The sequence below is a fragment of the Hyperolius riggenbachi genome, chromosome 6 (genome assembly GCF_040937935.1).
Source record: "Hyperolius riggenbachi isolate aHypRig1 chromosome 6, aHypRig1.pri, whole genome shotgun sequence".
Classification (NCBI taxonomy): Eukaryota; Metazoa; Chordata; class Amphibia; order Anura; family Hyperoliidae; genus Hyperolius; species Hyperolius riggenbachi.
Window position 1 is genome coordinate 5,462,838 of NC_090651.1, and position 17,789 is coordinate 5,480,626.

General features: G+C 49.1%; 1 protein-coding gene across 10 annotated transcripts in view; it reads left to right on the plus strand.

Annotated features, from left to right (window-relative positions):
* CASZ1 (castor zinc finger 1) overlaps positions 1–17,789 on the plus strand; it is a 440,241-nt gene that overhangs the window by 307,634 nt on the left and 114,818 nt on the right. For 5 of the 10 annotated variants that reach the window (XM_068238773.1, XM_068238783.1, XM_068238774.1 and 2 more), the window contains exon 1: positions 16,364–16,484. The exons of the other annotated variants lie outside the window; for them this stretch is intronic. In XM_068238773.1, the coding sequence (XP_068094874.1) occupies positions 16,433–16,484 (52 nt within the window). In that variant the 5' untranslated portion in view covers positions 16,364–16,432. Of the gene's footprint in view, positions 1–16,363; positions 16,485–17,789 lie in introns of those variants that run through there. 10 annotated transcript variants of the gene reach the window in all.

The following is a 17,789-nucleotide window of genomic DNA, read 5'->3' on the forward strand; positions in this document are numbered from 1 at the left end:
TGTGTGGCAGATTGGCTGGGAGGTTGGCATGTGTGGCAGATTGTACTGTGTGTATCGCTGATCGCCGTGGAGGGGGAGGCTGGGAGGTTGGTCTGTGTGTGTGGCAGATTGGCTGGGAGGTTGGCATGTGTGGCAGATTGTACTGTGTGTATCGCTGATCGCTGTGGAGGGGGAGGCTGGGAGGTTGGTCTGTGTGTGTGGCAGATTGGCTGGGAGGTTGGCATGTGTGGCAGATTGTACTGTGTGTATCGCTGATCGCCGTGGAGGGGGAGGCTGGCATGTGTGGCAGATTGTACTGTGTGTATCGGTGATCGCCGCGGAGGGGGAGGCTGGGAGGTTGGCACGTGTGGCAGATTGTACTGTGTGTATCGCTGATCGCTGTGGAGGGGGAGGATGGGAGGTTGGTCTGTGTGTGGCAGATTGGCTGGGAGGTTGGCATGTGTGGCAGATTGTACTGTGTGTATCGCTGATCGCCGTGGAGGGAGGCTGGGAGGTTGGTGTGTGTGTGGCAGATTGGCTGGGAGGTTGGCATGTGTGGCAGATTGTACTGTGTGTATCGCTGTGGAGGGGGAGGCTGGGAGTTTGGCACGTGTTGCAGATTGTACTGTGTGTATCGCTGTGGAGGGGGGAGGATGGGAGGTTGGTGTGTGTGTGGCAGATTGGCTGGGAGGTTGGCATGTGTGGCAGATTGTACTGTGTGTATCGCTGATCGCTGTGGAGGGGGAGGCTGGGAGGTTGGTCTGTGTGTGTGGCAGATTGGCTGGGAGGTTGGCATGTGTGGCAGATTGTACTGTGTGTATCGCTGATCGCTGTGGAGGGAGAGGCTGGGAGGTTGGTCTGTGTGTGTGGCAGACTTGCTGGGAGGTTGGCATGTGTGGCAGATTGTACTGTGTGTATCGCTGTGGAGGGGGAGGATGGGAGGTTGGTGTGTGTGTGGCAGATTGGCTGGGAGTTTGGCACGTGTGGCAGATTGTACTGTGTGTATCGCTGTGGAGGGGGAGGCTGGGAGGTTGGTCTGTGTGTGTGGCAGATTGGTTGGGAGGTTGGCATGTGTGGCAGATTGTACTGTGTGTATCGCTGATCGCTGTGGAGGGAGAGGCTGGGAGGTTGGTCTGTGTGTGTGGCAGACTTGCTGGGAGGTTGGCATGTGTGGCAGATTGTACTGTGTGTATTGCTGATCGCTGTGGAGGGGGAGGCTGGGAGGTTGGTCTGTGTGTGTGGCAGATTGGTTGGGAGGTTGGCATGTGTGGCAGATTGTACTGTGTGTATCGCTGATCGCTGTGGAGGGAGAGGCTGGGAGGTTGGTCTGTGTGTGTGGCAGACTTGCTGGGAGGTTGGCATGTGTGGCAGATTGTACTGTGTGTATCGCTGATCGCTGTGGAGGGAGAGGCTGGGAGGTTGGTCTGTGTGTGTGGCAGACTTGCTGGGAGGTTGGCATGTGTGGCAGATTGTACTGTGTGTATCGCTGATCGCTGTGGAGGGAGAGGCTGGGAGGTTGGTCTGTGTGTGTGGCAGACTTGCTGGGAGGTTGGCATGTGTGGCAGATTGTACTGTGTGTATCGCTGATCGATGTGGAGGGGGAGGCTGTGAGGTTGGTGTGTGTGTGTGGCAGATTGGCTGGGAGGTTGGCATGTGTGGCAGATTGTACTGTGTGTATCACTGATCGCTGTGGAGGGGGAGGCTGGGAGGTGGTTGAACAGGAACAGAACTTTTTCTGACAGTTAATCAGAGCCCCGAGGGAATAACTGAACTTCTTGTGTTGTGAGACTTGGAAACAGCGGTAACCTCATTGTCTGTCAGGAGAGAGTTGGTGGTGAGAATGTTCTATAGCTGATGCCCCCATTCCTCAGGTATGGGAAGCTCATATCGGTATGATCCTCAGGCCACTCCCCTTTGACCTTTCACCTCTGGTCAAGCTGCACTCCTACTATTTATCCTAAAACTCACTACCTCTAGGTATGTTTATTGTACATTACCCCACCTCTTGTTCCCCCCCCCCCCCCATAACTTTACATTGTAATCTCGCAAGGGCAGGGCTCTCTCCCCCTTTGTGTCTTGGAAATCATTATAGATTTCATTCATCATGTTACTTTTGTCACTGTCATTACCAATTCTGTATCTTGTGTCGATTCTGTATTTTGTATATTGGTGTACACCATTGTCTGTATTATGTACCCCATGTTTGTTTCTTACTTTTTACAGCGCCATGGAATATGTTGACGCTTTGTTAATCAATTATAGTATTAATTATAATCCCCCGCCAACTATATAGTGCATTAACCCTTTCTGCCTGACAGTGGACTGTTCTCTCCCTCCCAGCTCCTGAGTAAAGCTACGTACACACATGCGACAACGATCGTTCGTTGTCAACGACGAACGAACTTTTAACTGATGAAAGAACGACCTGAGTAAAGTTAGTTTTAAAAGGTGTGTAACGATCTGATCGTTAGAACGAACGTTACATCACGTAAAAGTAACGATTGCGCCTGCGCATAAAAATGAAAAGTTCCATGCAGAAATAGCGAAATGCGCATGTCAAGCCTAGTACGAACGACCGTTTCCAACGATGTACTACTTTTGCAAACGATCATCGTTGGAAAAAAACCGCCAAGCTAGATCGTTCGTTTTTAACGATCTAGCTCGTCCGTCGTTAGACTTCATGGTCGTTGGCTGCTTTTTTTTAAACGATCGTCGTTTGAAATGATCGGGGAACGACTATAGTCGCATGTGTGTACATCTAAGGCCACATACACACATCAGACCATAGTCTTTTGAAAATGAAAGATCACAGACCAATCTTACCCCCTTCCATGTAGTATGAGAGCCATACCTACACAGTCTATTCTATGGAGCTGCACTCCCCATCAGACAGAAATCTTACCCCCTTCCATGTAGTATGAGAGCCACACCTACACAGTCTATTCTATGGAGCTGCACTCCCCATCAGACAGAAATCTTACCCCCTTCCATGTAGTATGAGAGCCATACCTACACAGTCTATTCTATGGAGCTGCACTCCCCATCAGACAGAAATCTTACCCCCTTCCATGTAGTATGAGAGCCACACCTACACAGTCTATTCTATGGAGCTGCACTCCCCATCAGACAGAAATCTTACCCCCTTCCATGTAGTATGAGAGCCATACCTACACAGTCTATTCTATGGAGCTGCACTCCCCATCAGACAGAAATCTTACCCCCTTCCATGTAGTATGAGAGCCACACCTACACAGTCTATTCTATGGAGCTGAACTCCCCATCAGAAAAAAAATCTTGGCAAGATGCTGCACACACAGATGCTGTACAGACACAAAAGATCAGTATCTGCAAAAGATCTGTTCCTGCCAAAAATCCATTCCTGCAAATTGCAATGATAGTCTATGAGATCTGCAGATCATCATACACACATGATTTAACTGACATTCATCTGCAGATCAGATCCACCAGGATGGATTTTCAGATCTGCGGATGATTGCTTGATCTGCAGATGAATGTCAGTTAAATCATGTGTGTATGATGATCTGCAGATCTCATAGACTATCATTGCAATTTGCAGGAATGGATTTTTGGCAGGAACAGATCTTTTGCAGATACTGATCTTTTGTGTCTGTACAGCATCTGTGTGTGCAGCATCTTGCCAAGATTTTTTTCTGATGTGGAGTTCAGCTCCATAGAATAGACTGTGTAGGTGTGGCTCTCATACTACATGGAAGGGGGTAAGATTTCTGTCTGATGGGGAGTTCAGCTCCATAGAATAGACTGTGTAGGTGTGGCTCTCATACTACATGGAAGGGGGTAAGATTTCTGTCTGATGGGGAGTGCAGCTCCATAGACTAGACTGTGTAGGTATGGCTCTCATACTACATGGAAGGGGGTAAGATTTCTGTCTGATGGGGAGTTCAGCTCCATAGAATAGACTGTGTAGGTGTGGCTCTCATACTACATGGAAGGGGGTAAGATTTCTGTCTGATGGGGAGTGCAGCTCCATAGAATAGACTGTGTAGGTGTGTCTCTCATACTACATGGAAGGGGGTAAGATTTCTGTCTGATGGGGAGTGCAGCTCCATAGAATAGACTGTGTAGGTGTGGCTCTCATACTACATGGAAGGGGGTAAGATTTCTGTCTGATGGGGAGTGCAGCTCCATAGAATAGACTGTGTAGAGTATGGCTCTCATACTACATGAAGGGTGGTAAGATTGGTCTGTGATCTTTCTTTTTCCAAAGACCATAGTCTGATGTGTGTATGAGCCTTAGGCCACATACAGACATCAGACCATAGTCTTTGGAAAATGAAAGATCACAGACCAATCTTACCACCCTTCCTGTAGTATAAGAGCCATACTCTACACAGTCTTTTCTATGGAGCTGAACTCCACATCAGAAAAAAATCATTGCAAGATGCTGCACACACAGATGCTGTGCAGACACAAAAGATCAGTATCTGTAAAAGATCTGTTCCTGCCAAAAATCCATTCCTGCAAATTGCAATGATAGTCTATGAGATCTGCAGATCATCATACACACATGATTTAACTGACATTCATCTGCAGATCTGCAGATCTGAAAATCCACCCTGGTGGATCTGATCTGCAGATGAATGTCAGTTAAATCATGTGTGTATGATGATCTGCAGATCTCATAGACTATCATTGCAATTTGCAGGAATGGATTTTTGGCAGGAACAGATCTTTTGCAGATACTGATCTTTTGTGTCTGTACAGCATCTGTGTGTGCAGCATCTTGCAAAGATTTCTGTCTGATGGGGAGTGCAGCTCCATAGAATAGACTGTGTAGGTGTGGCTCTCATACTACATGGAAGGGGGTAAGATTTCTGTCTGATGGGGAGCGCAGCTCCATAGAATAGACTGTGTAGGTGTGGCTCTCATACTACATGGAAGGGGGTAAGATTTCTGTCTGATGGGGAGTGCAGCTCCATAGAATAGACTGTGTAGGTGTGGCTCTCATACAACATGGAAGGGGGTAAGATTTCTGTCTGATGGGGAGTGCAGCTCCATAGAATAGACTGTGTAGGTGTGGCTCTCATGCTACATGGAAGGGGGTAAGATTTCTGTCTGATGGGGAGTGCAGCTCCATAGAATAGACTGTGTAGGTGTGGCTCTCATACTACATGGAAGGGGGTAAGATTTCTGTCTGATGAGGAGTGCAGCTCCATAGGATAGACTGTGTAGGTATGGCTCTCATACTACATGGAAGGGGGTAAGATTTCTGTCTGATGGGGAGTGCAGCTCCATAGGATAGACTGTGTAGGTATGGCTCTCATACTACATGGAAGGGGGTAAGATTTCTGTCTGATGGGGAGTGCAGCTCCATAGGATAGACTGTGTAGGTATGGCTCTCATACTACATGGAAGGGGGTAAGATTTCTGTCTGATGAGGAGTGCAGCTCCATAGGATAGACTGTGTAGGCATGGCTCTTATACTACAGGAAGGGTGGTAAGATTGGTCTGTGATCTTTCATTTTCCAAAGACTATGGTCTGATGTCTGTATGTGGCCTTAAGGATGATCAATTAGATGCAAATTGTTCCGAAAATTATGCAAAATTTTATGCAAATGTGTGCAGTTTGAAAATGGACTAATCAGATTAAACTCAAGTTTAAATTGATTGGTCCATTTTTAACTTGCATACATTTGCATAGAAATTTGCATCAACCTGGAAGAATTTGCATATCTGTGATCATCCCTACTCCTGAGGTGGAACTGAGTCCTGCAAGGAGCAGTGTGGATGCTGACTGTTGTCAGATATAAGCCACATGCTGTCATGCCCTTTCCTGATACATTGTTACAAGGGACCCAGTTTTAGATCAAATGTTTATATTAGAAGGAGACAGGAGGGGTGAAGGATCAGAGGGGTATCTACTGCTGCTGACTGCAATGAACCAACGAGCAGGAGGTGGGAATGTCAGAGGAATGGGACATCACACAGACAAAGTGCAGGGGTGTACAGAGACAAATTGCAGGGGTGTAGCTAATCACGCTTTAGAGCAGACACATATTAAAGAGCAGTCTTAAAAAAACAAAGCCCCTCAAGAATTCCGGCTTTACAGTGGCCATGGATTGGAAGATGGTCAACAATGCAAATACAACACAGCTACTCATATGCCTGGTTCACACCATGCCATTTCCCGTCAGATCGATGGGTCAGTTATATAATTTTAATGGAGAACGGGATCGATTTTGTGCAGTAATGATCTGAAAATCAATCTCGTTCTTGGATCGGGAGCAGATTGAAAATGACGGAAATTGACAATTCGCCACTGGGCTCCATAGTCCTGATGCCACAAAACAATCTCAAATCACAACATTTGCACCGCCATGCTTCACAGTTGGTGTCGAGTATTTTTAAGGAAATGCTGCCTTTGGTTTTCCCCAAATGTCTTCTGGTAGTTTAGCCAAGTAACTGTATTTTGCTCACGTCCAGTGATCACATTGTGCCAGAAATCCTGATTCCTGCTTAGATACTCATGAGCAAACTCTACCCTTGCCCTGATCTGCTTTCTGTCTTACTGGATAAACATGTCTTCTGACATAGTGGCCAGTTACCGTCTGAAGCAAATTGTTTTGGAAATCCGGATCTTTGCTTAGGTGTTCCTTCAAGTCAGGAAACCTTAAACTTGCCCTGAATCATGGTTTCCTCCTGGCAAACCACACCCCCACCCGGAGTAGATCTAATTTAGGGCCCGTTCACACTGCACGCGTTTCCAGCCGCATTTTGGAAACGCGTGCAGGTGGCCAAAACGCACGACATCAGACATTGCATAGAGTGCAATGTCTGATGTTCACACTGCATGCGTTCCGCGAACGCATGCTGCACGCAGATTTTGCAAAAACGCGTGGCTGTCCCATTCACTTTTCAGTGATGGGATCAGCCACGCAACGCACACAAACGCGGATGGCCATGCGTTCGTACGCGTTGCGGTCCGCACGCGTTCCGCACGCATAGCCATCCGCATTTCTGATCTGGCATTTTGCCATCTGTACAGTAGTCACTACCTGTAGATCATGTGATGAAATTCTGACTAACAAGGAGCAAACCTGACTATTAGGGCTGGTGCACACCAGAGCGGTTCTGGAGCGTTTTTAAAAACGCTAGCTGTTTGAAAACCGCTTGGCTAATGAAAGTAAATGGGCTGGTGCACACCAGAGCGGCTTGTTTTTTCCAGAAACGCAAACTCAGGGGCTGCAGCATTTATTTAGATATCTGAGGCGTTTCTGCCTCAATGTAAAGTATAGGAAAGTGGAAAACCGCTCTGAAAAACACCAGATCAGAGCGGTTGTCCAGGAGTTTTTGTTACAGAAGCTGCTCAGTAACAGCTTTACTGTAACAATATATGACATCTGCTACACAAAAACGCTCCAGAAAACGCTCGGCATGTTTAGAAAATCTCTCTAAGGCCCCATTCACACTTGAAAGCGTAAAACGTCAGCGGTTTGCAGGGGTGATTTTTCCGCGATTTAATGCAGAAAAAAAATCACTGGACACTGCAGCGATTTTTTCGCTATCGCATTATGCGCTTCTATACCACTGAAACCCAATCGCTGGGAAATCGCCTACAAATGGTGCAGGCTATGCGTTTGGCGACTTGCATTAATCGCCGACAATTAACGCGAATCGCCTAAGTACGAACGGGCCCATAGCGTATTATAGCTCTAGCGCTTTAATAAGCGCCAGCGCTTGAGTGTTTTGCCGAAATTACCGGCAAAACGTTCTAGTGTGAATGGGGCCTTAACATGCCTAGAATCACTGTGGAAATCTGATTCAAAAACCTCTTTTTGCGTTTTGCGGATCTGCTAGCGGTTTTTGGTGTGCACTGGCCTAAATGTTTCTATCAGTCCTGTTACCTTACGATCCTCTCCAGTGAGGTCTAATCATCTGCATCCGATATCGTACTCCCAAATTCTACTGCTAGCTATATGAGGTGTATGGTCAATATAGGCAGTTTGTTTAAAGTGAAGCAGCAGACAAAGGCCTTGATTCACTAAGGAATAGCCCACTCACCGGCGCGGGTTACACCTCTGCTCACCGGTGCGGGTTACACCTCTGCTCACCGGTGCGGGTTACACCTCTGCTCACCGGTGCGGGTTACACCTCTGCTCACCGGTGCGGGTTACACCTCTGCTCGTACGCTACCCCGGTGCTGTTGTGTGTACTCTTTGAAGTTAAGCGCGCTCCCTTGAAAACCGCGGGATTGGATGTAGATCAACCGCGATACTTTAACTAGCATGGCCGCTACTACATTAAAGCGGACTTCCTGTCTGCTCTAAAAGATAAGCAACAGCATAATAACATTTAAACAGCTGTGACTGGATAGTGGACTCTGCCTCTGACACAGGAGACCTGGGTTCAAATCTCAGCTCTGCCTGTTCTGTAAGCCAGCACCTTTTCAGTAAGGAGACCTTGGGCAAGACAGCCTTACACTGCTACTGCCTAGCAAGCACGCTCTAGTGGCTGCCTCGCAAGCGCTTTGAGTCCGACAGGAGAAAACCGCTATACAAATACTGGAATTATTATTATTATTAAATAAAAAAATCTTTGTTACAGCTGATACAAATCCTGCAATAAATCTGCAGTGTGTCTACTTCCTGCTTTCACGGAAGCAGACATATTGTTTACAGTCTGTGCTTTCAAATGGGCTTATCTGAGCTTATCAAACAATTTCAGATCAATGTTCCTGTGTACAGTAGATCTATTGCGTTTCCACATCTTGTGTTTAAGGCCACAAATGCTCACAGTGAACGTCTGGATGAATGGCCGTGTGCACAGGCCCTATGCAGGCCGCCGCGTTCCTCGGGTATAATTACCCAACATGACTTCCTGTGTGTCAGGTGTGTGGCGCGCCGGGACAGCACGAAGGCGATTGTCACCTTGTTTTTTGTGATTTTTGCTGTGAAGCCTGTACAGGCCCAGATGTCTGATAAATAATGATCAGTCTGCAGTGTCATAATACAGGATGTTGTGGTCTCACTTATAACCCTGTGTGAAAACGGAAATAAAGAGGGGAGGTGATGTACAGTATAACTTACAGGAACAGCAGCGCAGACAGCCGTGCAACACGGGAGACACGAGAACCCGGGGTAACCAATCACACCTCCTCATTCACAATCCCACGCCGTGCACCACGATAGGGACAGGACCCCGGGGTAACCAATCACATCTCCTCATTCACTATCCCACGCCGTGCAACACGAGAGACACAGGAACCCGGGGTAACCAATCACATCTACTCATTCACTATCCCACGCCGTGCACCATGAGAGACACGGGAACCTGGGGTAACCAATCACACCTCCTCATTCACTATCCCACGCCATGCACCACGAGAGGCAAAGGAACCCGGGGTAACTAATCACACCTCCTCATTCACTATCCCACGCCGTGCACCACGAGAGACGCGGGAACCCGGGGTAACCAATCACATCTACTCATTCACTATCCCACGCCGTGCACCATGTGAGACACGGGAACCTGGGGTAACCAATCACATCTCCTCATTCACTATCCCACGCCATGCACCATGAAAGACACAGGAACCCGGGGTAACCAATCACATCTCCTCATTCACTATCCCACGCCGTGCACCACGAGAGGGGCGGGAACCTGGGGTAACCAATCACATCTCCTCATTCACTATCCCACGCCATGCACCATGAGAGGCACAGGAACCCGGGGTAACCAATCACATCTCCTCATTCACTATCCCACGCCGTGCACCACGAGAGGCACAGGAACCCGGGGGAACAAATCACATCTACTCATTCACTATCCCACGCCGTGCACCATGAGAGACACGGGAACCTGGGGTAACCAATCACACCTCCTCATTCACTATCCCACGCCATGCACCACGAGAGACACAGGAACCCGGGGGAACAAATCACATCTCCTCATTCACTATCCCACGCCGTGCACCACGAGAGGCACAGGAACCCGGGGGAACAAATCACATCTCCTCATTCACTATCCCACGCCGTGCACCACGAGAGGGGCGGGAACCCGGGGGAACCAATCACATCTCCTCATTCACTATCATACGCCGAGCACCACGAGAGGGGCGGGAACCCGGGGTAACCAATTACACCTCCTCATTCACTATCCCATGCCGTGCACCACGAGAGGGGCGGGAACCCGGGGTAAACAATCACATCTCCTCATTCACTATCCCACGCCATGCACCACAAGAGGCACAGGAACCCGGGGGAACCAATCACACCACCTCATTCACTATCCCACTCCTCGCACCACGAGAGGGGCGGGAACCCAGGGGAACCAATCACATCTCCTCATTCACTATCCCACTCCGTGCACCACGATAGGGACAGGACCCCAGGGTAACCAATCACATCTCCTCATTCACTATCCCACGCCGTGCACCACGAGAGGCACAGGAACCTGGGGGAACCAATCACATCTCCTCATTCACTATTCCACGCTGTGCACCACGAGAGGGGCGGGAACCCGGGGGAACCAATCACATCTCTTCATACACTTACCTACCTGAGTAGTGCTCGGTTCACACAATGCAATTTCCACTGCAGATCCTATTCCCGACTGAGATCCCAGCTCAAAATATTTATTTTTCTTAATTGGAAGCAGATTGGACACGCTGGAAAATATAGATTCAGAAATACTGGCTATCGCTCTGTGTGTACGTCATTTCAATTATTTGTAGATCTATATCTATTCAGAAATGATTGTTGTCAGATCTAAATATCAATATGATTGCTCAAATCGGTTCTGAATTGAAATTGCATGGTCTGTACCCATTTTTAGGGGGTTGGTTGCTACAGGCAACAAACCGCACGTAATAAACATTGTTTGCTTGCTCCCCCTCAGTGAATAGCCCCCAGGTTGTTGTGCAGTAGTGTGTGCAGACGAGATGACAAGCTCACCTGGCGACATTTTTGGTGTTCTAATCGAGTGTTTTCGTACAAAACGGCGATGGTGATTTATAGGCGAATATCGAGATTTGCATAATATTTCCACCTCCCCTTACACATTTCCGCGGACCTCAAAGACTAAGCTAGCGTTTATCCCAATGTATTTATTTGACAAAGCGCTCCAGGGATAGATTATTATAATGTAATCTCTTACTTAGCGAGATTTTACACTACACTTTGCGGGGAACTGTCTGCACCTGGATTTTATGCGTATTACAGACATTTAGAATTTATTAATGTCTCGGAAGTGCAGTTGATGCTAGAATGACTTAAATTTTTTCCCATCTTTATTTAATTGTCACTTTTTATTAACCTTATTTTACATAAAAAAAAAACCACTGGCAATATTTTATGACATTTTGTGTTTTTGTAACCCGTCTCGATTGCTAGATATATGAATGGGCTGCAATTAACTCGGTCACGGTATGTGCGTTGTTGGGCATTATAACACATGGCACATGGTATGCAATAGACAAGGACATCAGACACTGCACTCCTGCGATATCACACTACTGCATGCAGCCAGCATCACACCACACAGCCACTCCTACAATATCACACTTCTGCATGCAGCCAGCATCACACCACACAGCAACGCAGCCACTCCTGAGAGATCACACTACTGCATACAGCCAGCATCACACCACACAGCAACTCCTGAGATATCACACTACTGCATGCAGCCAGCATCACACCACACAGCAATACAGCCACTCCTGCGATATCACACTACTGCATGCAACCAGCATCGCACCACACAGCAACTCCTGCGATATCACACTACTGCATGCAGCTAGCATCACACCACACTGCAACCCAGCCACTCCTGCGATATCACACTACTGCATGCAGCCAGCATCACACTGCACAGCAACGCAGCCACTCCTGTGATATCACACTACTGCATGCAGCCAGCATCAGATCACAAAGCAATGCAGCCACTCCTGCGATATCACACTACTGCATGCAAACAGCATCACACCACACAGCAACTCCTGCAATATCACAGTACTGCATGCAGCCAGCATCACATCACAAAGCAATGCAGCCACTCCTGTGATATCACACTACTGCATGCAGCCAGCATCACACCACACAGCAACGCAGCCACTCCTGCGATATCACACTACTGCATGCAGCCAGCATCACACCGCACAGCCACTCCTGCGATATCACACTACTGCATGCAGCCAGCATCACACCGCACAGCCACTCCTGCGATATCACACTACTGCATGCAGCCAGCATCACACCGCACAGCCACTCCTGCGATATCACACTACTGCATGCAGCCAGCATCACACCGCACAGCCACTCCTGCGATATCACACTACTGCATGCAGCCAGCATCACACCACACAGCCACTCCTGCGATATCACACTACTGCATGCAGCCAGCATCACATCGCACAGCCACTCCTGCGATATCACACTACTGCATGCAGCCAGCATCACACCGCACAGCCACTCCTGTGATATCACACTACTGCATGCAGCCAGCATCACACCACACAGCCACTCTTGCGATATCACACTACTGCATGCAGCCAGCATCACACCACACAGCCACTCCTGCGATATCACACTACTGCATGCAACCAGCATCACACCACACAGCCACTCCTGCGATATCACACTACTGCATGCAGCCAGCATCACACCACACAGCCACTCCTGCGATATCACACTACTGCATGCAGCCAGCATCACACCACACAGCCACTCCTGCGATATTACACTACTGCATGCAGCCAGCATCACACCACACAGCAACTCCTGAGATATCACACTACTGCATGCATCACACCACACAGCAACGCAGCCACTCCTGCGATATCACACTACTGCATGCAGCCAGCATCACACCACACAGCCTATCCTGCGATATCACACTACTGCATGCAGCCAGCATCACACCACACAACCACTCCTGCGATATCTCACTACTGCATGCAGCCAGCATCACACCACACAGCCACTCCTGCGATATCACACTACTGCATGCAGCCAGCATCACACCACACAGCCACTCCTGCGATATCACACTACTGCATGCAGCCAGCATCACACCACACAGCCACTCCTGCGATATTACACTACTGCATGCAGCCAGCATCACACCACACGGCAACGCAGCCACTCCTGCGATATCACACTACTGCATGCAGCCAGCATCACACCACACAGCCTATCCTGCGATATCACACTACTGCATGCAGCCAGCATCACACCACACAGCCACTCCTGCGATATCACACTACTGCATGCAGCTAGCATCACACCACACTGCAACCCAGCCACTCCTGAGAGATCACACTACTGCATGCAGCCAGCAACACACCACACAGCCACTCCTGAGATATTACACTACTGCATGCAGCCAGCATCACACCACACAGCCACTCCTGAGATATCACACTACTGCATGCAGCCAGCATCACACCACACAGCCTATCCTGCGATATCACACTACTGCATGCAGCCAGCATCACACCACACAGCCACTCCTGAGAGATCACACTACTGCATGCAGCCAGCATCACACCACACAGCCTATCCTGCGATATCACACTACTGCATGCAGCCAGCATCACACCACACAGCCACTCCTGAGAGATCACACTACTGCATGCAGCCAGCAACACACCACACAGCCACTCCTGAGATATTACACTACTGCATGCAGGCAGCATCACACCACACAGCCACTCCTGAGATATTACACTACTGCATGCAGGCAGCATCACACCACACAGCAATGCAGCCACTCCTGAGATATTACACTACTGCATGCAGCCAGCATCACACCACACAGCAATGCAGCCACTCCTGCGATATCACACTACTGCATGCATCACACCACACAGCAACTCCTGAGATATCACACTACTGCATGCAGCCAGCATCACACACCACACAGCCACTCCTGAGATATCACACTACTGCATGCAGCCAGCATCACACACCACACAGCCACTCCTGAGATATCACACTACTGCATGCAGCCAGCATCACACCACACAGCCACTCCTGAGATATTACACTACTGCATGCAGGCAGCATCACACCACACGGCAACGCAGCCACTCCTGCGATATCACACTACTGCATGCAGCCAGCATCACACCACACAGCCACTCCTGAGATATCACACTACTGCATGCAGCCAGCATCACACACCACACAGCCACTCCTGCGATATCACACTACTGCATGCAGCCAGCATCACACCACACAGCCACTCCTGCGATATCACACTACTGCATGCAGCCAGCATCACACCACACAGCCACTCCTGTGATATTACACTACTGCATGCAGCCAGCATCACACCACACGGCAACGCAGCCACTCCTGCGATATCACACTACTGCATGCAGCCAGCATCACACCACACAGCCTATCCTGCGATATCACACTACTGCATGCAGCCAGCATCACACCACACAGCCACTCCTGAGATATTACACTACTGCATGCAGCCAGCATCACACCACACGGCAACGCAGCCACTCCTGCGATATCACACTACTGCATGCAGCCAGCATCACACCACACAGCCACTCCTGAGATATCACACTACTGCATGCAGCCAGCATCACACACCACACAGCCACTCCTGAGATATCACACTACTGCATGCAGCCAGCATCACACACCACACAGCCACTCCTGCGATATCACACTACTGCATGCAGCCAGCATCACACCACACAGCCACTCCTGCGATATCACACTACTGCATGCAGCCAGCATCACACCACACAGCCACTCCTGTGATATTACACTACTGCATGCAGCCAGCATCACACCACACGGCAACGCAGCCACTCCTGCGATATCACACTACTGCATGCAGCCAGCATCACACCACACAGCCTATCCTGCGATATCACACTACTGCATGCAGCCAGCATCACACCACACAGCCACTCCTGAGATATTACACTACTGCATGCAGCCAGCATCACACCACACGGCAACGCAGCCACTCCTGCGATATCACACTACTGCATGCAGCCAGCATCACACCACACAGCCTATCCTGCGATATCACACTACTGCATGCAGCCAGCATCACACCACACAGCCACTCCTGAGATATTACACTACTGCATGCAGCCAGCATCACACCACACGGCAACGCAGCCACTCCTGCGATATCACACTACTGCATGCAGCCAGCATCACACCACACAGCCACTCCTGATATATCACACTACTGCATGCAGCCAGCATCACACACCACACAGCCACTCCTGAGATATCACACTACTGCATGCAGCCAGCATCACATCGCACAGCCACTCCTGCGATATCACACTACTGCATGCAGCCAGCATCACACCACACAGCCACTCCTGAGATATCACACTACTGCATGCAGCCAGCATCACACACCACACAGCCACTCCTGCGATATCACACTACTGCATGCAGCCAGCATCACACCACACAGCCACTCCTGAGATATCACACTACTGCATGCAGCCAGCATCACATCGCACAGCCACTCCTGCGATATCACACTACTGCATGCAGCCAGCATCACACCACACAGCCACTCCTGAGATATTACACTACTGCATGCAGCCAGCATCACATCGCACAGCCACTCCTGTGATATCACACTACTGCATGCAGCCAGCATCACACCACACAGCCACTCCTGCGATATCACACTACTGCATGCAGCCAGCATCACACCACACAGCCACTCCTGAGATATTACACTACTGCATGCAGCCAGCATCACATCGCACAGCCACTCCTGCGATATCACACTACTGCATGCAGCCAGCATCACACCACACAGCCACTCCTGAGATATTACACTACTGCATGCAGCCAGCATCACACACCACACAGTAGAGAGGGGGGGGGGGAAGGAGGGGATAGATTATGGGGGAGAGGGTAGAGGGGCAGGGGAAGGGGGACAGGAGAGGTTATAGGGAGGCAGTGGGGGGCATGGGAGGACAGGAGGCAGGAGAGAGAGGAGGGGAACGGTGAGGGTAGAAGGAGAGGAGATAGAGTGAGGGGACAGTGGGGGGGGGGGGGGGGGGGGTACAGACACAGAGAGGGGTCAGGAGAGGAGATAGAGAGAAGGGACAGCCGGTGTAGCGGGGACAGGACACACAGTGATGGGCTCGGCTATACACACGCCGCTCTCTCTATAGACACAGCGCGCTGAGCGCAGACACACGCGGGGTATATAGAGTGCAGGGGGGCGGGGTATGCAGAGCACGGGGGCGGGGACGCTCTCTCCATAGACACACGCAGGGTATGCAGAGCGCACGGGGGCGGGGCCGCTTTCTCACCTGCGCTCGGCGGTTGGTGCGGGCGTGTCGGGGGCGTGGCCTGTGCGCCGGCAGCCCCGCCCCCCGTGGCAGAGCCGCCTCGCGGACTCCGGTGACAGCAGCAGAGTTAGTGGAGGATCCGGGAGCTCCGCCGCTTCTCCGCCGCCCACAACTAGCATGAAAGTAGATTACCGGAGCGACTTCCGCGGCCTGACCTTCCCCGACTATGGTGAGTGTCCCCCCGGCAGAGAGAGAGGGAGAGACCCCCCCCCTGTATATAATGTATGTATGGGGATACAGCGCAACTTCTGCCCGGCTCAGTGCCCGGGGAGACAGGTGCGGGGCCCGGGAACATGTATACACAAGCATGGCAACATTGTAGCACACACTGTAAGCATCATGTATAGACAAGTGTACAGCAAAGTGCCCGGGAACATGTATAGCAAAGCATGGGAACACCGTATAGCAAACTGTCAGAATAATGTATAGCAGAGTGTAATAATACTGTATAGAAGTGTCAGAATAATGTATAGAGCACTGTCAGGATAGTATATAGACAAGTAAGGGGACAATGTAAAGCAGAATTAGGAATAATGTATAGAGAACTGCCGGGATAATGTATAGCAGAGTGTAATAATACTGTATAGAAGAAGTGTCAGAATAATGTATAGCAGAGTATGGGTGTGATGTATAGCAGAGTGTAATACTGTATAGAAGAAGTGTGGATAATGTATAGAGAACTGTCGGGATAGTATATAGACAAGTAAGGGGACAATGTATAGCAGAGTATTGATGTGATGTATAGCAGAGTGTAATAATACTGTATAGTAGTGCCGTTATAATGTATAGCAGAGTATGGGTGTGATGTATGGCAGAGTGTAATAATACTCTATAGAAAAAGTGTGAATAATGTATAGAGAACTGTCAGAAAAATGTATAGACAAGTAAGGGGACAATGTAAAGCGGAATTGGGGATAATGTATAGAAAAGTGTGGGCTATACTGTATAGAATAAAGTGTCAGAATAATGTATAGCAAAGTATGAGGATAATGTACAGCAGAGTGTGGGTATGATTTACCGCAAATTGTCAGACTTGTGTATAGTGAACTGTCGTGATAATGTATAGAGAACTGTTGGGAATAATGTATAGAGAAGTGTTGGGATAATATAGAAAAGTGTCAGGATAATATTAGAGAACTGTCAGAATAATGTATAGAGAACTATCAGCAGAAGATGCAGAGAAGTATCAGGATAACGTATAGAGACCTGTCAGGACAATGTATAGGAAACTGTTGGGATAATGTATAGAGTCCTGTCGGGATAATGCATAGAGACCTATTGCAATAAAGTATAGAGAACTGTCGTAATAATGTATAGGGAACTGTCAGGATAATGTATAGGGGACTGTCAGGATAATGTATAGGGGACTGTCAGGATAATTATAGGAAACTGTCAGGATAATGTATATGGAACTGTCAGGATAATGTATAGGGAACTGTCAGGATAATGTATAGGGAACTGTCACGATAATGTA